General features: G+C 30.7%; 2 protein-coding genes across 3 annotated transcripts; one reads left to right on the top strand and one right to left on the bottom strand.

The window, feature by feature from the left end:
* The first annotated feature begins 2438 nt into the window (after positions 1 to 2438).
* LOC129949867 (uncharacterized) lies at positions 2439 to 15862 on the top strand. The gene is made up of 3 exons (XM_056061560.1): positions 2439 to 2585; positions 7126 to 7276; positions 14760 to 15862. Exons 2-3 carry the CDS (start codon positions 7126 to 7128, stop codon positions 15320 to 15322), a joined length of 714 nt encoding a protein of 237 aa, XP_055917535.1. The 5' UTR covers positions 2439 to 2585; the 3' UTR covers positions 15323 to 15862.
* LOC129949860 (U2 small nuclear ribonucleoprotein auxiliary factor 35 kDa subunit-related protein 2) lies at positions 15679 to 21532 on the bottom strand. Of its 2 annotated transcripts, XM_056061547.1 has the most exons (6): positions 21487 to 21532; positions 21332 to 21426; positions 20551 to 21268; positions 20384 to 20487; positions 19900 to 20065; positions 15679 to 19838 (listed from the first exon to the last, which is right to left on the bottom strand). In XM_056061547.1, the coding sequence occupies exons 1-6, from the start codon at positions 21525 to 21527 to the stop codon at positions 19439 to 19441; spliced, it is 1524 nt and encodes a 507-aa protein (XP_055917522.1). In that variant the 5' UTR covers positions 21528 to 21532; the 3' UTR covers positions 15679 to 19438. The 2 variants fall into 2 exon arrangements, with proteins under 2 accessions (XP_055917522.1, XP_055917523.1); XM_056061548.1 differs by lacking the exon at positions 15679 to 19838 and having other exon boundaries at positions 19925 to 20065; positions 20362 to 20487.
* Between the last annotated feature and the right edge of the window lie 1508 nt (positions 21533 to 23040).

The raw sequence follows: 23040 nt of genomic DNA, 5'->3' as shown, positions 1-23040 counted from the left end.
AATTTGATGTTTTGAACATTCTGGTTAACAGTTCAGGCCCTGCTCTGAACTAAAACAGAAAATCTCTTAGAATGTTTAAATAATAAAAAAAAAATTGTTGAATCAGGGGTGGAATCGGCTAAGGTGATAGTTGACTATCAATTTTTTGATAGTCAAATTGACTATCATTTTCATTCCGTTCTGTGTAAGATGATTCAACTCAATTCAATTCGATTTCAGATTCAAATCTTCAAAATTCGTTGTTGTTTTTGTGAAATTTTAAATTGATTCTTATAAATTTTTAAACTAAAGCATCAAATAGGCTGATTTTGAACACAATTCATACTTTCCAAGCTTTTTTCGAATGTCGTAAGCTTTGTCAGTCACAAGAAAGTGTTTTTTTTTTTTAAAAGAAACAAAGTGAACTAAGAAAATTTTTCAGTCGTTTGTGTAAGTGTTTGGTAGCTCTATTCGGAATAAACATATTTGTTTGAAAATGACTACCACATTTTTTGTTGACAGCTTTTTAGGTATCAATTTGACTATCACCATACGTAGATCAAATTCGATCATTTTGATTGTCATTCATAAACAATCACCTTAGTTAGTTTGAGCATTGGTTTGTTCACAAAGTTCTTAGATTCAAAAATTCAAAAACTGTCATATAATATATGTAATTGAAAAATGCATATAATTTGAGCGTGTTCAGAGAGAAGACATCTTAGAAATCTCAGCAAAACATGTCGTTTTTCTGTCAAATAAAGTGGAGGAGATGTTTCACTCGCTTAGCGGAACAGCTGTTTAGTATATAAATTAATTTTTTCCTCACATTTTTATATAGTTTTTGGTGTCTTTTTTTTATGTTTTTTGCAAAGACCACAACTTCACTTCATTAATATATTTAAAAGCAAAAAAATAGTTCTTTGATATGATGACATTTTTAAAAAATTATCGTGCTGACTGTCAACATCGATCTTATGACAATTCAAAAATTACAGCCTTCATTGCCAAACTTTTTAACCTATTCTTTTGTTTTATTGGTTTATATCTAGTTCCTGTGTAATGCATCAAATACACAATAAATTTCGAAAAATGTAATGTTACGCGATGATCTTTCAAGTACCAATAGATTGTTTATACCACAAAATAATGTTCAACAGAAATCCAATATACCAATCAGCTTGTTAACGGTTATGTTAAAAGAAATAACGTATAGTATATATACAATTATAAAGTGCAGGTATTTCTTAAAATTAACAAGCTATATTTCAATCTAAAGAACATGATCAAATGTATAGGTTATACCAATCTTACAAATATATGTAGTTAGTAGTTATTTTTCTCAAAAAAAAGATACAAACATCAATTGCGTAAAACGATTTTCAGAAGTGCATCATTGTAGGTACCTATCGTAAATCGCATGAATGAAGTTTTTAAAAAGAAAAACCTATCCCTAAAACTATTACATGATTTTTTTTTTAATTTTTCGTCTTCATCTCTTCAAATATTACTTTGGGCTCAATTGCACTTCAATAATGTTACAAAGTGATGTGCAATAGGTACCTCGACGAATACGAACACGAACGACGACGAGGGCTACACTTCAACAGAATCCCGGCATAAGTAAACATTATTTGAAAAATACAACAACAATAAATTTCAAAAACTTTAAAAAAGATACAAAAGTTTATAAATTTTAACAACACCAGCAGCAGCAACAGCATCATCTTCAATGAGAAGATATTTCTCCGATTTGCCACCTCTCGTTCGGCACGGATACTCACAGCAATGGATGTGGATGCTGTGTGATATTTTTATTCAACATCTTGTGCCATAGTGTATATATAACTTTTTTTTCTTTTAATTTTTACTTTGATTTGTGTTCATCCCTCCCACCTACAGCACAACCCGTCCGCCGCTTGTCGTTGGTCGTCAGTTGTATCACCTGTGTCACCTAGGGTTGCCATGTTTTAGACTAGTTAAAGAGGCCAATTTAGAAATATTTATAGCTCAATTTTATAGCCGGGAAAGTTACCCAACATAAATTTAAAAAAAATCTTACTACTTTTATCATTAATACAAATTACTTTTACTAATATCTAAATTTGTACGTCTTTGTTTTGTTAAAATGTATGATTTATTTGTACAAACGTCAAAATCGCCCAAGAAATAGTTTGGGCTATTTAAAGCCCATAAATTGAACTGTCATTCTTAAATTGCTGTCAGGAATTTCGGAAGCAGATAGCCCAATTTCCTATGAATAGCCCAATATGGTAAGCCTGGTGCCACCCTACATGCCAAACTTGATTCAAGCTATAAGCCAAAAAAAAACTTCAATTGAAGAAGATAAAGAGACAGAAAGAAGATGAAAGAGGATAAAGAAGAAAAAGAAGTTAAAAGTAAAAAAAAGAATAACGTCATCATCATCATAGCGGCACGTATTGACCCAGCACCAATACACTTTCGAACTACAAGACCTACCAATGTATTGGTTATGTTATAAGCCCCTATAAAACTCTCTGCACTTCGCAATAGACTTTTGTTTTCGTTTGTTAGTTACAACGTTTGGTTGTACCTGCTCGTGGTAAAACAAAAATCGTTAAAAGGTAAGAAGAAAATAAAAAAGACTTCGGTGTTAAAAATAAAGGATTATACCATCACCCCATCAAAGATATTGAATTCGAATTCGATTCTGTGGAAAATTCGGGATCTTTACGAATTGTGAAAGACTTAAGATTGGTTTTAGTTTGGTTTAATTATTTTTTTTATAAAGTGACTAATTAATGTGATAACATTTTGAAAAATGTGCAAAGAACTCAATTTATCCTTTTTATAATATAAATGAACTGAAACAGTGAAATTAAAATAATTAAAGACAATCCTTTATGGAATAAAAGTGCATATTTGGCGGTGCCATATTTGAAAAACATTTTATTGTTTGAAAAAGAAAATTGTGCCATGTAATATGTCCATAGTTTGTATATATAACTGCAAAAGGCAACAAGCAATTACATATTACGATTGATGATCATTTTAAATGTTGTTTCTATGGTGTTGAAAGATTTTAAACATTAAACTATTCAGCCTACACACATCTTCTAAAAATTAAATTGACTGTTTATTATATTTTAGTAAAATAAATTATTGAACACAAATTGAGAATTGCATTTACCTTAATGGATATTTCCACTTTAAGACGAAAGAAGCGTAGGAAATTAACCGGCTTAAATCATTAATCTAATTTCAAGTTTTACGTTTAAGGAAATTTAAACATTAAATATCTATACAATTTTAGATTTGACTTTTTAAATAATCATTTTTATTACGTGTATTCAGGTTTTAAAAGTTGATTTTTCATTAATTTGGATATTATTTTAGATAGAAATTTGTATTTTTATTATAAAGTAAAAATAGATTAATAGTAGATATTTCTTTGTAATAGAAAAGTTTACGAAAAATATGAGAATTTGATCTTTAATATTTTTACAAGGATTTATTTTTGTACAATTCTGAAAAACTGTCTTTAAATTGGTTTGAATCAAATAATTCATTAGAGATTAGCTAAAGCTTTTAAGAATTCAAAAATTATTCAAAATTTGATGAAAATAAAATTAAAAACTTACTTTCCGAAAAAAAATAAGTAAATATTATTTCATTTGATAAATAATATGTTTTGTGTTTTATGTAACAAAAAATTGGAGTTAAGGTCATTAATTGCTTGATTAAATTAAATAACTTAAATTAATAAACTTTTAAATTATTTTAATCTTATATTTCGATTTTATGTAATAAACTCTCTATTTATCAAAATGGAATTCGAGAAAATGCAAGACACTTTATTAATTGTAATTTAGTTATTTGCTTTGAAATGAAAATACTTTTTAGCCAATTTGTTACAAAACAAATAAAGTATAAAGTGCCATAAACAACCTTAAAAATTAATTCACATTGTTTAAGTCCAACATTTTTTATTTTTCGAAACCAGCTTACTATCAAAAAAAGAAATTATATCAGCATTTCTAAGACTTATAAAATATCAATTTTTTTATTAAAAATTGTCACAGAAAATTGTAGCAGTAAATGATTTAGTACCCGTGGCATGATGGTTAGTGCGTTGCACTGTCATGCAAGGGGTCTTGGGTTCAATCCCTGCCTGTGCCACCTTAATTTAAAAAAAATAATTTTCATGGGTACTGCCTCTTGCGAGGAATTGACAAATCCTTCAAGAGTAATTCTTGTCATGAAAAAGTGCTTTCTCAAACTAGCCGTTCGGATTCGGCATAAAATTGTAGGTCCCCTCCATTCCTGACAACATTACTCGCACACAGGAATGGTTGAGAGTTGTAAGTCACTAGGCCCTGGTTCACAACGGACTGTTGCGCCACCCCATTTGATTTGAAATGATTTAGTATTTTAAACGTCATTTCTCATATTTAATTATTTTTATTTTTCTTGTTTCATAACGACTAAAATGTCGTTTTTTAAGTTTGGGTTCCTGAAACTTTGCAGTTCGTTTCTTAAAATCACATAGAATGGAAATTAAAATAAAATCATTTTACTCTTTTTATTAAAAAAAAACTTATATTCGTGCCCAAAATGCCAGTATTCAACCCTTTTCTACTTTATATTTCAATAGAAACGTTCTTTTACGTGAATATTTTAAACGGGAGAGAACATTTTCTAAACTCAGAAGTCTTATCGCTTGAGAAAATTACTGAAAACTAAAGTTGCCGTTTTGTAATATTTTCTTTACTTTTTACTGAACACGCTAAAATTAAAACTTTCATAAAAACGAATCAAAGCTACAGGAAGAACAAAAGAATTGACTTTTGAAATTGGCAAAAACTGTGAGCCTTCTTCTTGTCTTCTATGTAATATTTTGAAATTTGGACTTCTTTAACTTAAATTTAATTCAACATGGAATTCATTAAAATATTATTATTCCATTCGGACAATTTGTTATTTGGTAATTTTTAATGAAAGAGTCTTTGATCCTGCTTTCCTTAAGTACTCGATATCGAACAAAAAAGAACACACCAATTTTAAATAAGAATAATTCAAGTTTTAACATCGTGTTGTTTCTTATTTTTTTTAATTATATAAATCTTTGGAATTATGGTTAATATTAGGAAATTTGATAATGGAAGTGCTATTAAATTCCATTAAGGGTAAAATTTCGGCATGCATACCAATTAAGAAATTAAGTGTTTTCTATCTTTTTTATTAAGATCGTCTTGAGGTATCAAAAGCTTCTTTCAAATATTTTAACAAACTCTGTTAAGTAATGTAATTAATTCATCTGTCAACATCTTCATTTGCCTTTTTAAATATTCATGTTTAAACTAAATTAATACAGCAACACATAATCAAATCTGTATTGATTCCACAATAATTCCATTTGAATTTATAATTAAGTTTGATTTGATTTCAATATTGGTTTTAATTGAATTGCAATTTTATGCACAAATTTTTGTTTTGAAAAGAAAATTATGCCACCACATATAAAAACCATTTAATATGTGGCATCATATAATAATAATCAAAGATTGAATACGATGCGCTGATCAAAAAGATTGTTTTTTCTCAAGATCGCCAATCTCGGCACGGCCAGCATCGATTGATTTACTTTCGGTTCAATTCGATCTAAAGGAATTTATATCTCTCATCATCAATATACCTATCTTATAATTTAGCAGTAGTATAAAGAGTTGCTAGCTGGAATCACAAGAAAAAAGTTTAAAAAATAAAAAGAAGTAGAAACAAAATTAAATCATTATCATGCATTATACCGGTTATGGAAATCCTTGACATAAAAAATGAATTTAATGTGCTACGACAACGACTTTGGTGATGAAGATGAAGACGATGAATATGAAGAAAAAGAAGAAGATTTGTTTGGCTCACAGCAACGATGTTGATGATGATGACAACGAAGAAGTTGCGAGAAAAAAAACTCATCATTTTTAAATTAGAAAAAAAGAGAAGAAGAAATTATGCAAATTTATTGTTTGATTTAACTTAACGTAAAATTATTGAAAAGCAACAATAACAAAAAAACAATATTTCAAATGTAGTTAACAGTTTTTAATAGCGCCTCAAGCCACAACCACAATAACTTCTGTATTTCCATTTGAGGGGTAAAGGTAAACGACATTCAACTTAATATATATGTACTCGTATATATGTATATATGTACTCATCAATTCATCAGCTTATAGCAAGTAATACAGGTAATGACCATAACATGATTACCTATACCTCTATTCTGAGGAATTTGTTGCAAGTTTTAATTTTTTTTTTACTTGCTGATAGTGGACATGTTTTTCAAAAGACATATAGCAGAGGTACTTATTGGCAGTTTGACATTTTCACTTAATGTCCGTTTACTGTCGATTTCACTTCAGGTTAATACAAATGACAACAAACTTGAGAAAACAAAAAAAAAACACAAGAAAATAAAATAAAAAATTAATGAGAATTAAATTGAACAAAATTAAAAGATAAGGGGCGCAGAGTCCAAAGTGCTTAGTTTTATAAGCTTGACAAAGAGGCTTATTGATTGATTTGTAGTTTTTGATGTTTTGTAATGAAAGAGATGATGGTAAATATGTGAAGGACAGAAGACACGGTTTGATGACTTCATTATCATAACAAAGAAATATCCAAAGGTTTCTTGCACTTTGAGTTTTTTTTAAATTATTTATTTGCAAACAATTTTGAGCAATCTTTTGTTGAGGGATTACTAATTTTCAATTTAGGAATTTTACAATTATTAAGCAATTTTATTTAGACAAAAGTTAAACTATAGTTAAATCATTAAATTTATTGATATAATAATGAGTTAGCCTATATGGCTTCAAAACCATCTTTTAAAGCCTTTTATTTTAATCCACAATAAAAAAAAATCACATATACTGACTGAAATCAATGACTAATATCAAACAAAAGTTTACGATTTTAATTTACCAATTTTAATGGAAAAATCTTTAAGAAAGTTAAACTATTTATTAAACATCCAAACCTTAAACCAAACTAAAACCAATTAAATTTTATTCTTCAGTCATGAAATAAAATGTATTTTAATAAATTTATTATTCCAATGAAAAATGTGTATATTAATTTATTTGTTTTTGTTTTTTTTTTTAGATGAAGATAGCCCTTGTAGTGGCAGCATTCTGCATAGCAGCTTGCTATGCTGAACCAAGACCGGCAATTAGCCAGGCAAGAACAACAACAACAACTGCCACAAAACCAGGACGTTTTCTATCACTTCCTGACCCAGCGAAATGCGCTAAACGTAAGTTTTAGATAAATACATACATTCAAATTTGTTTAAGTTGTTTTTTTTTCTACCCTCATAAATTAAATATAAAAACAAAAATATAAATAAAAACAAAAAGAGCAAGGTTAATGCCCAGAATATATTTAAATAATAACATTTTAGGCAACATATTTTTTATTGTCAAGGTTTAAACTATCACTATAATTTTAATAAATAAAATATAATAATAAAATATTTTAAGAAATAAAAATCAAGGAAATAAAAGCGAAGGTATTTATAGGAAACAGAGAAGTTTTTAGAACGTATTTAAATCGGTCACAGGGAAGTTTTTAATTTTTGATTTAAGGTTTAAAATTATTTAAACATAAACATAGCATACATATCATTATATATGTGCATCATCAACTCATCGAAGATTCTTTTTTAGATTAACAATCCAAAGATAACAAAAAACAAAGTTTTCTGCATAGCTCTTTCGTTTAATTTGATATGCAACTTATCAATAAACTTTTAATACTGATTTAGTATGAAATAATATTAATACGAAAATATGCTTAAAAATATAATGAACTTTTGCTATTTATAATTTGTTAATAAGTGAAAGTTAAAATTGCCAGAGGCCATCTTCATTAAGATGGGTTTAAGTTTTTATTGCGAAAAGTTAAAAATTCAATAATTAAAAAATAAAATAATTTATGGTGACTAAATGATTTTGCATCATTTGGTTATAAAATGTTAATTAAATATAATCACAAAAGTTGTCTTGTTATAAAAAAGTACCTTGGTTTTCAAAACAGTTACGACCCCATTGTGTTTTTTCTTTAACAATACTTTAAGTATTTTGCCAATCATCAATATCAAACACTGTTTGTGACAAAAAAAACAACAAATTGATATTTTCAAATACCATATGTCCACAGTATTCAAGAACAAAAGTACATTTAAGGTCTAATGTTTTTTTCCTTGATAAGTGTACTTACTTTTTTTTCTTGGAAATGATACAAATTATACAAAATCATGTTTTATCCAAAAGTCTCAACGTTGTCTTAATAAATAGCATAATCTTAACTTTGTATATGCAGCATCAAATATTACCTCGCTGTAACTCTTATTTTTATTAAATAAAAATAACATGATGAGTAATATCTTCAGAATTAACTTAATACCAACCATCTGTCTGTTTTTCTTTTTCTATATATAAATTATTACCCCTCAAAATCTCTTGACTTCCACCACCACTATATCGTATTGCACACGTTTTCTTCATAAAAATTGATTTGATTTTCCGTCAACAAAAAGTGCAATAATAATGCTGCATCATCGTCTTAAATTGTGGGTGTACTATTATACCCACCTTCGAGGAATTCCCACATCATCATCATCAGTAGTATCTATGTTTAAAAATAAACTTGTTTAATACAAAAAATTTGATTATATCAATATAATACATCCGGAACTAAATAAATCTTTTTTCATTATGAACTAACTTTACAAATGCATCATAGAATCATTAGATTCATTAAACATAGTTTAAATTTCAGTTTTTTTTCTTCTTTATTAAAAATAAATACATGACTATGAATTTAATTAATAAACATTAACAACTGTTTGTTGTTGCTGTTACTTAACTGAACTTAAACTTTGTGCTTTTATCTTTAGTGCAATATTTTTGTACCTAATTTGAAACGTAATTGTCAATAAGTAAAAACAAAATCATAACACAATCATGTCAAAAGTCAATAGAAATGGAAAATAAATATTTTTTTAAATTGGAATTAACACGTTCACATTGCTCTTTCAATGTCAGTTCTATACGATTAGTTTAAAATAAGTGTGAACTTAAATATTTGAAATTCATTTAAGCCAACACGACTTGATTCTAATGAAAAAGAGGTTCTAAAAGTTCTAAGGGGACTCTTCTTTTCTTTTACTATAAAGTGTGATAACTAAACAACTTTGCCATACAGTGGTGGCTTAAGCATCCAGCTGTCGAAAAATACACAAGTTTTCAAATGATGTTAAATGTCAATTCCTCATTGACATTTGTTAAATAAATAAGATGCAAAAACTATATCCGCCAACAAGTCATGAAGAAAAAAATTATATGCTACTCTTTTGTCAATATAAATTGTCACATGTTGAATTTAATTTGATGTGACGAACTTTTTTGCCAATATGTTTAACCATTCCAAAATTGGAACCATATTCAAAAACATTGTCAAACTAGAGTGACATGTTGACAGTTGGGGCTGTCAATGCATTTCTTTTTTGGATACAAACTTTATCCGTATTTGGAGTTAGAAACACAATAATTTCACTACAAGAAAACAAAAATTAATTTAAAAATCCGAATGCATATTCATTAAAATACAAACTATTGAACAAAATAACAACAATACTCTGGTCAATATCAACAAAATTTCGCTCTCACCTTCAAGACAATATAAGTGAATGAAGTCACCAGTTGTAGTGCCACTATAATGTGGTATATCCGATGTCGACTTTGTCACCTAATTTTACCATTTTATTTTAATTTTGTTTCTTTTTCTTTTGTTGTAAAATGTTTAAATGTGTTTTTGGCTCATCTTCATAATATTCCTAAGTATATTTTTATTTATTATTCAAACAACGTACTTGACCATAATTCATATTGACCTGGTTGTATACATTATACTTTACGTTATAATGTGAGCCTAGTATTTGATGTATATTGATGTAATCCATTATGGTGATTAGATGAAATGGTTTTGTTTTTGTTTCATTTATTTTTTTATTGGAGAACGTGAATCTATTTGTATAATTTGATATTTAAATACAAATACAAAAAACCAAGATTTGTGATTGGAATGTTATTTCGAACTTTCGATTTTATTTTTCTTGAATTTTGTATGTGTGTATTTAAAGAATGTACGATGATGACATAGTTGAAATATTTGTTTTTATTTGCTTGTTTAAGTGTTTAGGCGCCAACATGTTTTCATTTTATTGCTGTTTTACAACATTTCAAATTTGTAGAAATGTGCATATGGGAAGAGAAATACCCCGCCCACTTTTTTCAGTTGCTCTTATTGACATATTTAATATGTAGAAAAAAAAGCATTTTTAAATGAAAACAAACATCGAGTTCGCACCTCAGCTCTTTTGTTTGTTTTGTTCTACAAAAAATATGAAACGTTTGAATTACTTCTTTTTTGAGTGGAAAAGTACTGAGTGGTATTTTCTTCAATTTTAATTGCAGAAACATACCTCTAGAATATATCATAAAAAGGTTTAAACAACTCCTTAAAAATTAATCTTTCTTAAAGAAAATTTACACTTTTAAACATGTGATTTATTTAGATATTATAATTTTATTTAGTTCCGTAAACTTTTTCCTATTGTTTTCCTATTTAATTTCCATCGAATACTAATTTTTTAAATATTTCTACAATTTTCCCATTTTCACATTACTAAATAAGTCTGTAGGATCAAAGACAAACAAAACGTGATATCATTTTAATTTAATTTACTTTATTTGTTCACGCTGGCTCATTTAAAGTTTTACCTACTTCTGGTTTAATTACTCACGGAATCACATCACATGAATGCAACCAAAAACAAATAATACTTCTGACTTCACACGGAACTTGAAACAAAATACTAACCTATAAATGCTAAAGGTTCATCATCTGTGGTTTCGGATTACACAAGATTATGTAACTTTTAACTTTGATTTTATTTTATTTTTTAAATAGTCATTAAGTCAAGGTATAAAATTAGTTCATTAGAAATCCATAATTAAAAAACCATAATGATCACAATTTGATGATAACATCTTTATGTTAAACTTCATACATAAATTAATTAAATAAATGAGTGTAAGGCTTAAATAAAAGGCAAATAAATGTGTTCGAGTTTTAAGACAAAATTAAGTCACACTTATGAATTATTAATAAGTTGTTTGAAATAATTCATGGACATTCGGTATAACCGCTCATAATATTGTTTTTTTTTTGTATGTGTGAAGTACTTTGTTTTATGTAAAATTTCAATGTCTAGACCAAATGATGATCACTGTGGCGTATGTGGAATATTTTGTGTGTTACTTTTGTGAAGAAGAAATATTTTTGTTGTTTTTAAAACGAAGGCTATAAGTTAGTTAACATTTGCCGATTTAAGTTTATTTAGATTGATAAAGACCAAATGCGATAATCTGCTTTACATTCAAACTTTTAAATGGATACATACTTTTCTAGTAAATTTTTAAGTCAGACATTAAAAACAGCATTGATGAAGGACAGACAAGTTCTTTTTAGAGCAAAAAAATTAGTTACTTATTTGACCAAGCTTTTATCATTATGGTTCAAAGTCAATTACATGTTTCAAACCCGATTGAAAATTATTCAGTTAATACACCGTTGTGCTCAAAATTACATATCTATCAAATATAAAACCAATTTTAGGCAATTAAATGGGAGTTAAAAGTTAGCTCTATAACAGTTTGTCAATAAAGGCTAACGAAAGCTATGTACTTGAAAATGCAAATGAAAATTCATCAAAAATTACATTAATGTTCCTTTACTCTAAGCTTCAATGATTTTCTTAGCTATAAAGTCTATATTGAAACAGAATCGAACAGAACTTGGTTGAATAACAAACAAAAACTGTTTGATAATCAAAACATTGTGCACATTCAAATGCACTGTTTTTTTTCTGAAAATTGTTGTTGTTTTTATTTTAGTTACAAAAATGGAGAAAGTTCTTTTGATGTTCTTTGTAAATTTGTTTCTATTATTTTGTTGAACTGTAAAAATTACAAAGAGAAAAGCAAGACAAAAACTTGACACGTCCTGAAAAACAATTGATAATTTATTTTTATTCTGTCAGTGAAATGTGTGTCCATACTTTTGTCCAATTTTCATTTAAGTTCCTTTTCACTTGGACACTTAAAAGAAGGAAATAAGAAAACAATAATTTGTATGACAAACAATTCAAATATATTTAAAAACTTTTGTGAATACAACAATTAAAAGCGATCGTGATTCAGTGACAGATGAAAATGTATTACATAATGTTACCTATAAATGCAAAAATTATCCAAACCAAAATTAAATTTGTATGTTTAAAGTTTCCTCATACCACAATAAGATCCAAACTACGAACACTCCTTTACAACCTAAACATTACAATTTTAAAGTTCAGTTCAGTTTAAGACATTTTTGGTATCCGGAATTACTCCTCTAATTAAATACTCCTACTGAAATTTTTTTATTTTGACAGTTCTGAAGTAATTGTTATACGAAACATGTTTTTATTTGTGTACATTTAAAAACCAAATATAATATTTCTGAGAAAATCACTTCACCAGAAAAGAATACAAAAAATTCAACTGTCAAGTTTGACGTTTAAGTTTTATGAACATGTCAATGCTTTTGATTTTAATGCTGATATCAAATCCAAAGCATATTTTCTTTTTAAAATCAGAATTGTTTAATTTTTTTAAAGCATAAAATTTGTCGAATAAAAATGGCAAAATAAAATAAAGCCAACAGCCTTTAATTGCATAGTTGAAGAGGAATCAAAATTGGAAATAGAGATATAAATCGAAACGTAAAAAATTAGGTCTATCTCAACAAACTTCATAGACGTCAGTCACTTTAAAGACATGTCAATGCTTGCTTGTTATTCTCATATACTCTAAACTGCTGTCTGTCACTTTTCGTTGACAGTTTCGTTAAACTCTTTATTGATTGATTCATAATTTAAATTTGATCTTGAGTTTGACAGATATTGTAGTAGAGGCATCAGTCAAAGAGACTCATGACGAATAGCAACGGTAGCACAATTTTTCGGGATATGTATGTTTAATATTTCCATGAAATAGGAAAATAGGTAAACTTAAACTTTTTTTGCAATCCTACCTCATGTTTATGCATAAGTTTGCTTAAAAGTTCCCTGAAAAGTCTCTTTTGTTGAATTTTAAGCATCTCAGATTGATTTATGATAGGTAGATATGCAGTTCAAAAGGTAGAAGAGGTACCTTTTATTTCAACATAATAAAGCAAATGAAAAACTTATATTGCAACAATATTTTTGTGTTGCCAAACAATAACAAAAATAACAACAATAATAAAAGAATCCACACAAAAAACAAAATCTATTAATGAAGATTTTTCCCTCCATTGTTATAATGTTTTTTCTTCAGTTTGTTGAATGGAGTAAAATCGACATAAAGGCCAGGTTAGACACGACATGGTCGGTCGCTGCTGGTGCCGACGACCGACGTGCGATAAGAAAAGGAGTCACCATGCCACCAACCGCGTCATCTTTATACCAGGATGGCTAGCGAGATAAATGTTGTAGTATTTTTCCACGTCCACAATTTATGTTTTTAGTTTGTTTTTGTTGTTTGCGAAAAATAAAATTCATTACATAATCGAGTCGACGCCGCCGTCGACACGGCATGGAAACCAGCTTCAAAAGCAGTTCAACAAAAACAAAATAAACACTAAACTTGTTTCTTCCTAACATGCCATGGGCAAGATCTACTGATCTCTAGGTATCTTTTTTTCAACGTCGTCGTCGTCGTGAAGATGATGATTACTCCAAAGGGGTTATATTTAAATTTAAGCACCAACCGGTGCCCGGTACAAAACGGTTTAATTGAATTCTCTACACTGACCTTCTGAAATGTTGCGGGACCTGGGTTGGAATAGTGGGGGCTTGCAAGCGATATGTCTACTTGGTCAACGGTAAAGTGACTTCGACATCTGCAGACATTTTTTATCGCTGATTGATGAGATTGAAATGAGTATTTTTGTTTTTGAATTTCTTTCCAAAACCACACCCAGGAATTCCAAAAAAAAATCAAGCAAAGCCTCAAGAAGTTAATTTAAAATTTAAAAAAAATCAAGCTTTTCTGGTCTCCCATATAAGCATACTGATGTCAGAGACTACAGAGTAGATTAACCTGTTGCACAGAGGGAGATTCTTGGTCCTTAGGTAACTGTTTATTCCAGATTCGAACAGATCAAAAGAAAGCGAATGGTGTTGCCTCGTGACACAGACTCCCATTCGCATGTTTAAAAACAAACCTCTTACGTTCGTTAATGCATGCACCAGAAACCTGGTAACATAAAATCCAACTACAACAACATGCAGCCTTAAGGTTTGGAAATAGCCATAGCTTGGCTGGCTGAATAGAGTACTGACTGGCTAAAGCTATGTATATAGCAGTAATCTGTACAAGAGAGGAGGAAAAAGTGGGTCAATGCATTTATTGAACTGCCATTATATTGCGTAAAGAGACGCCTTGTGGCACTTCACTTAATAATACCACTTTGGAGGCTTAATGAAGTTTCAATGATGCCATCTGATGATGGTGCGACAATGGGGTTACCTTAATTGACATTTAATCTTGAAGTTTTTTTCTTTCAATCTTGCGACCATATCATTATCTTTCATCAAAAGAATGCACAGTTATTAAATTTGTATTCTCTTTTTGTTTGTATAATTTCAGGACCAAAAGAATTCTCGTACCGTGGAAAGAACATGTTCTTAACCAGCCATGTTCCAGCATTGGCCAACAAGAAGGTCGATTGGTTGGACGGACGTAATTTGTGCCGTGAATTCTGCATGGACTTGGTCGCCCTCGAGACCCAAGAGAAAAACAATCTAATCTTCCGTGTTATCCAACAAAACGACGTACCATACATCTGGACTGCTGGACGTATCTGCGATTTCGCCGGTTGCGAAAACCGTCCCGATTTGGAACCAAAGAGCGTCTACGGATGGTTCTGGTCTGCAACTCGTGAGAAGATCCAAGCCACCAACAGGATTCCACAAGGATGGGGTTACAACCCTTGGTCCCAAACCGGACACAAGAAGCGCCCACAACCCGACAACGCTGAATACGACATCAACCAGACCAAGGAACAGTGTTTGTCCGTGTTGAACAACGTGTACAATGATGGTATTGCATGGCACGATGTTGCCTGTTACCACGAGAAGCCAGTTATCTGCGAGGATAACGAAGAACTGCTGCGTTATGTTGCTGCCACAAATCCAGGAATTCGTCTATAAGAATTTTGTTTGTATTCGTTAAATTTTTGGATAGTGTGTGTGTTCTTAGTCTTAGATTTTATTACTTATAATTATTATTTTTTCTTTTGCTTTATTTTCTTTTATTTTTATTTTTTAATTTTCGTTTTGTGTAAAATCTTTTATACTTTTCTCAAAACCTCCTCGATTGTCCATTGTATAAACTCAACGACAAAAATTAAAAACACCGAGTGGTCAGTTATTTGACGTATATTTCCGAAATCGTTTTTTAAATTTAAATCTTTAGAAGAATTTTAGTGAAATGTTCAAAAAAAAGGTCAAATATATGAGAATTCAATTTAAAAACAATAAGAGAGGAGGTGTGCATCTTTTGCGTGTTTTTTTTTCAAATTTCATCTTTACTTAACTGTTGTTTATTTTTTTTTATTATGAATATTTATTTTCTTTTAATTTTTTAATTGAAAGCAGTTTCTTTAAATAAAAATAAATTTTACAGAAGAAGAAAACAAAAATAATAACAAAATCCTAAAAAAAAAATTAATAAAAATTTTATAAAAAATATTTCTGACTATGTCTTCATCTATTTTTAAAGGTTTTTAATTCATCGTTCGGATATGATAACAATGTTTAGGCTATTTTTAAGTTTAAACTAAGGTTAAATCTCATGAAGTATTGGTGGGATTTCGTGAATATTTTATTGTCTCATGAAAATCCCATCATCAGTTAATAAATATTGAAATGGTAATCTCTTTCCCAAAAACTAGATTTCCGAAATCAATTTTCACATTTGTGAACATTTCAAAGAAGAAAAAAATGTCCCCATTGGGAACTAATGAAACTAAATTTTCCTGGATATCATTATTGTTCCATTTTTTAGAAAAATTGGGAACATGCATATTTTTCAAATGATCCATTGCTATTTGTTTTTTATTGGGACTTAAATTTCTTGGCGGTTCTTTCTATCAAGAACACACTGCATAAGTAGGTAATGGTATTTTTCAAGATCTTTTATGCCGATAAAATAAAATCTCGCTTAAAATTCTTTGCTATAATCAAAACAAGAACGAATTCGAATTCAAGATGACCTGCAAAAATCAACTAGACTTATGTTAGATTCGTTAAGATTTAGCTTTCCAATTAAAACAATTCATGGAAAATCACTGTCTAGTGACTTACAACTCTCACCCATTCTTACTAGCGAGTAATTTTCTAGAGGTTTTGTACCGAACCCGAAAGAGTTTTTTTGAAATAGCACCAGTCAGTACCCGTGAAAAACAAAACGTAAGTTGGCACAGACAGGGTTTAAACAAAAGACCTCTGGAATGACAATTCTACCCACTGGCTGTCACGCACTGCTATATTTACTACTTCTTCTATTTTGTAAATTTATTTCACTAAAAACTTAAGTTGTTACGATTATCCTTAAAATTTAAAAAGTTTAAACAGTCCAAGTTCAGTAAAAATATTGAAGGATTTAATGTTTCGAATATGAAAATGAGAGAAATAAATAGAGTTTTATTATGAATTCTTCATTCTTGATGTGGTGTTAAACAACAAAAATCTCTATGCATTCATGTCCACAAATTGAGGTCAAGGGTCAATACTGATATAGGCATTTCCAGAATTTCAATTTCTATACCAGAGCTAGGGACACATTATGGGGTTCTTAAAGGCTTCCTTTGAAAGAACTAAATCCCAAATACATCTAGAAAACGGGCAAGAACGGTGGCGGCAGTATCATACTTTGGGGTTAATTTTCTTGATATAGCGTTGGACCAATATATTTGATTAAGGGTAAAATGGTTTAAAATATAACGGTGAATATCATGAAGGATACAATGCTGCCTCATGCGGCCGAGAACATGCCTATCAAAAGTTGTCTACAGTAAGACAACGGCCCAGAGCCCACATCCAAATCTGCTCAAAAGTATTTTAAAGACCAAAAATCAGCGCATTGGAGTGGACATCCCAATCGCCTGACTTAAATCTCATAGAACATTTTGCGGGAGATTCAAAATGGGCGGTTGCCCGCACTCTGGAGGATTGTTCAACAGGAGTGGTACAATATTTCAATTAAAACTTAATGTAAAACAGATGTCACACTGTAACTAAAACTAAGGTCCAGGCTACCAGATATTAAAATAATTTTGAAATTAAGAATAGCTTTGCATTTCATTTAATCTTTTTAAATCTGTGTATCTATGTACATATTTTAATGTCTACGAAATTTGTTCCATTTTATACATTTATCAATTTAAAATATTTTAAGTTATAATTTTAATATAAATAATGGTGAATTTTAGTTTTAAAGAAAGAAAATGAAGACCAAACTTGAAAACAAAAAGTCTTTTTCTTTGGTGTTTCTATTTTAATATACATATGTATTTATATTCCGCAATTTATGCTTGATCTTAAATCTCACTTTATGAGCATATCTATCATATGTATATAGGTCTAGGTTACGCAGACGTCTCTTCATCTTTATACCGTTGACATTAATCTGATATTTGCGTTAAAACCTGTTAGGATACCAAACAATAATTCCAAATGAGTTCTGCTTTGTTGTGATAAGTACGTTGTTTTTTTCCTTGATTATGGACTCCTCTTGAACTTATTTCTAATCGGGTGATTTGTCCATATGAAGTATATATGTATGTATACCTATGTTGTCCGGCTGCAAGTACAGCAGCGCTTTAACTCCTCCTGGAGCAAAGGGCATCAATAAGATCCTTCCTACTTTCCCGAATCACCGCAACTGATCTCAGCTGTGGCCACGATTGAATACCTTGAGATCGAGCCTCCTTCAAAACTGATGATCTCCAAGTTGTCTGGGGATTCCATTGCACGAATTATACTGTCGTCCGGTTTCCTCAGTGTATGGCCTATCCAACGCCATTTCGGTTGCATGATGTCTACGTCCAATTTTTTTTGTCCGGTCCTATTCCACAGCTCAACGTTAGAAAAAGTTTGCGGCTACCGGATCTTCAGAATAGAGCGCAGACAACGGTTAACGAAAGCTTGTAGTCTGCTAAAGATGTTGGCAGAGCATTTCCATGTTTCAGAAGCATATAACAGCACTGATTTAACGTTGGATTCGAAGAGTTTCAACTTGGTGCGTAGCGATATTTTGCTAGAGTTCATTACGGGCTTTGTTTATTCTACTGTTAACATTCAGGTCCTTTCCGCCATCGAGAGCTATAAAACTTTCCATATAATTAAACTGCTCGACCTCCTCTATGGTCCCCTACCTTAGAATAACTTGTGTGCTTGGCCCGTCGTCATCGCCAGAAAAAAAAGAATTGGTGACAAGACATCTCCTTGTCTCACTCCTTGACATCGAAGGAGTCGTAAAGCTGTCAATTGTGCAACACGAAACACCTTGTTGTTGCAACAATTTTCTCAGGGATTCCTTGCGCAATAGCCGATCTCCAGATGCATTCACGATTTGCCCGATCAACTTCTTTTCAAATTCTACAAACATTAGGTACAGCGGTGATTGGTACTCAGATGATTGTTCGAGTATGATTCGCAAGGTGTTGATGTGGTCGACGCGCAATCGGCCACTACGAAACCCAGCTTGGTGCAGGGTAGACTCGATCCTGGACTTATTCCTCTCGAGAATAATAGTTGCCATTAACTTCGGAAAAACAAACAGAACTGTGATACCGAGCCAGTTATAGCAGTTTTTGAGGTTTTCTTTCTTTGGTAACTTTACAATAACTCAATCCTTCCAGTTCCTTGGGTAAGTTTCACTCTCTGCACGAGTTTAAGCAAAATACGGGAAGCTTCCTCAGGGTCTGCTTTTAGGAATTCTTCGATAATACCATCAAGTCCAGCTGCTTTGTTTTTCTTCAGAAGATGTATCGCATTACCGTTCTCTGCACTTGTTGGGGGACTGGTGTCAATACCCCGAGAAGATCTGCGCATGTTGTTCAATTGTGGTTTCAATTCTGCATTATGGTCATCATTTAGCAGCGCACAAAAGTGCTCCTCCCATCTTTGTACCTGAACTTCTATCGTCACTAAAAGGTTGCCGTTCTTATTTAACATTAATTTTTGACACAATAGAGTAATTCATTTATTATTTTTAAAGTCTCATTAATTTACAAAAAAAAATTAAATGATATGTACACGTTCTCATGAACTGTTCCTCTTTGATTTATGTTTTCGTTTTTTATTCTTCCGATGCTTTTCACGATCATCTTCTTTATGATGCTTTCGTGTGCGCGAGGGACTCCGCGATTTACTCCTCTTTTTCTCCTTTCGAGACGCATTTAAATTTTCAGTTCGACTTGACTCATGTCTCGAACTGCGACTAGGACTTCTATCTTTTGATTTCCTGTGATTGGACTTGTCATTCCGAGACGATCTTTCACTGCTCCTTCGATATCTTTCATTAGATTTGTCTCGGTTTCTTTTCGATACATCTTTGGACTTACTCCGACGATTGTCTTCTTTTGAACTATGTTCAGGTTCAGGACTTTCAGACCAACCCCAATCATCACGTTTGTTCCGTGAGTCTTTGTTATCATTCCAACTAAATCAGAAAAAATAGTCAGTCTTATTTTGAAATCATTAAAAGAGAAAACTGATCTTACCTTATAACAGAATTGCCTCTTATTTCTTTGTGTGAGTTCGTGTCTATTGTATCTTCAGGTTTGAATCGTTTATTGATTGGCTTGTTATACATATTGCCAGGATTTTTAAACAAATGTAAAAAGTTGCATCCTTTGCCTTTGGGACATTTATTTGAATAGAATAATCCTGAATAGAAGAGTTAAGGAAAAATGTGTTTGTTTTGTTGATTTTTTATAACATTGGGGAACATTGAATTCATTCATAAAAAAAACTCAATAAAAAAAGGTTTGAATATTAAAAAGGTCTCAGAGGTTTCTTCGTTGTTTAAGTAAAATCGTAACTTTCAAGTAACAAAATAACTAAATCGGCATTTCGCAAAAATCTCTTTCTTTAAAAGCAAAATGTTTTAAATTTTGGTCAATGTCAAAAAAAGCCTAGACTCAATGCCTAACAAAAAAGGAATTGAACATCAAAAAGGATACCATCAGCCGTAGCACCACATACCACAAATAGCACTCTTCCAAGCGGCAATACCTGAAAATTCAACGTTAATTTGACGTCTTGCATAAAAACGTCCATTTAATTGAATATACGCCTTCAAAGCATCTCTAAAAGAAAGATAAAAACATCAACAATTCATACATACAAGTTCTACGAAAAACAACTGTCACCTTTCTGAAGAATATTCCACCAAAACATTTCCTCTCAAATGCGATTGAGTGTTCATGCAAGTTCGGAAGTTCACTATTTCTCCGAATTTCTTCAATTCCTCGGTTACATCATCGAAGAACACTTTGTAATCATCGTTCAAATCCACATCCAAGCATTCAAGATTAATGTCATTGGCATGACTTGTCCCGCCATGTTCCAACTTTATGTGCGTAAAGAAATTCGGAATAAACAAGACTCGACTGAGTTTAGGACGAATGTGATTCCTCATGCAATCTATTCCAAAGCGACAGGCATTCGTTTTTGTAAAGAACGGACAAACCGATTTGTTGGGATTAGATTGAACACTGTAGGTGAGTTCTTCAGGAATCTCACCGCCCAGTTCAATATAATCAAATATTTTCCCCATCATAGATTCGTGATCACGTTTGGCTTGTTCTTCACGCTGCAGACGCTCCTCACGACGTTGTTTGGCTTTTTGTTGGAGTTCTTCGAATTCTTTCTGGATTCTTAGACGTTCTGCTTCCTTGATCGCTGCTGTGGCTTCTAGTTTTTGTTGCTCTTCACGGAATTTCTTTCTGGCCAGAAGTTCTCTGCGCAACCAGAGTTCTTCTTGTTCCTGTCGTTGACGTTCTTCGTGTTCACGTTCTAGAACTTCTAATTCTTCTTGTTCGCGGAGCCATTGAATGTAGTCAGGATCGTTTGAACGAGCAGATTCCTCTGAAAATGCAGGATAATTCAGTACAAAATTTAAAAACAAAAATTAAAAATGAGAGCACTTGCCTTCAGCAGCAATTTTATTTCGTTGTTCTGCAAGCTTTTGACGAATTCTTTGCCTACGCAGTTTCTTAACTTCCTTCCGCCATTCTTTGTGTTTCCTAGATACGTATTTAATATAATTTAATTAAGGAAATTCATTAAAAAATTGTTTAATTTACTTGTTTTTCTTTGATTGTTGTTCTTCTTCACCTTCAGCCATTTGTTTTAGCTGATAAATAGCAACAAATGTCAACGATGACAGCAGTAACAAGCTGTCCAATTAGAGTAGGAACGTTCATTCAGATGAGGTCATTTAAAATCGCAAACAAATCGAACACGTGAAACTTGACATAGTATAACAGTTTAGCTAATGCTACTTAGAAGGTATTCCAATAAGACATTTTGTTTTGAATTTCTTGCTATTTCATCATCTGTCACTTTTAAAGCTATTTTATTTTAATTTTTAACAAGTTAAAACTACGTCAATTCAACTTATTGAAATATAGTTCGAAGGATGGTAACTAAATTAAACTGTTCGAACCAGTAACCACAATTGGTGACGAGGAACTTGTAATTTAACTCCCATATGTAAGATTCCATAAACAAACAGTAAAAGCACTTTTATCTAAAATCTTTTTAAATTGTATTGGGCCTTTAAATTTTTCAGTTTCACCAAGCTTAAAATAGGAAATTTCTGGGACATTTTTTTAAAATAGAGTTCTCCTCACAACCCTGTAAAAATAAAACCTCTTTTTTCTTTCTATTAAGCGAATTGTGTGAGAAAAAATGAGGAAGCATTATAATGTTGAAATAAATGACAAAAATCTCAAAATACAACAGAGCAAACTTCTTCAAAATAAAAAACAAACGTTTGAGTAATCGTGTGTCTTAAACGGCCAATAACTATATGATGTTCTTCTTCGTCAGATGAAGATGAGTAATCTAATATTTTAATTTAAAATTAGAATCATAAAAAAGATGTTATAAATAGTAATGCAATGTTTAATTTGTTAACCTATTCATTCTATATCTCCAAATGTTAAGAATAAAAATTGTACAAAACAAAATATCATCTGTTAATCTGTCATATTCATTTTTTAATGACACTCTTAAAATTTAATGTGCCAAAAATGGGCTTTTAGTTTTAAAACGTGTTTTAAGGCTTTAAAAATGTTTGGTGAAATCAAAATATTCCATTTAACAGTTTAAAATCATGTTAAATGTATAAATTGTTTATGAAATTGGGCAATAGACTATTTTATTTGCAAGCCCGTGAAAGATAAGGTTCATGTCAATAAACCAATTTTGATTCAAAATCTAAAAATTGGAATTCTTGAAGTTATTCAGGACATAAAACCGCAATTGTGTGAATTAGTCATGAAAAAGAAGCTGGTTTTAGTTAAAAAATGTCAAATGTCAAAGATGACAGTAGCACTGCCCAATTAGAGTCGGGAATTTCATTCAGCTGAGCTCATGTTGAGATTTTCTTTTTTAATATGGCTTTATCTGATGTTTTTGCATTGTGTATTAATAAAATATACCAGAATATGAACACGTCTAATGAGATATTCGAACAGTTTGAGTGGTTTCGGTCTTAGCTGATTATGGGTTGTGTATATAATATTATCATTGCCATACTTAATTTTTTTTGGTTTTGATACAAAATTGTTAATTGTATTCATTTAAAAAAAAACCGCGAATAAACGTATATCACAAAATTCTCAAATCCATAA

Source organism: Eupeodes corollae, chromosome 3, assembly GCF_945859685.1.
Source record: "Eupeodes corollae chromosome 3, idEupCoro1.1, whole genome shotgun sequence".
Lineage (NCBI taxonomy): Eukaryota > Metazoa > Arthropoda > Insecta > Diptera > Syrphidae > Eupeodes > Eupeodes corollae.
Note: the sequence above shows the minus strand (reverse complement) of the source record. Positions and strands in the feature narration are given on the sequence as shown.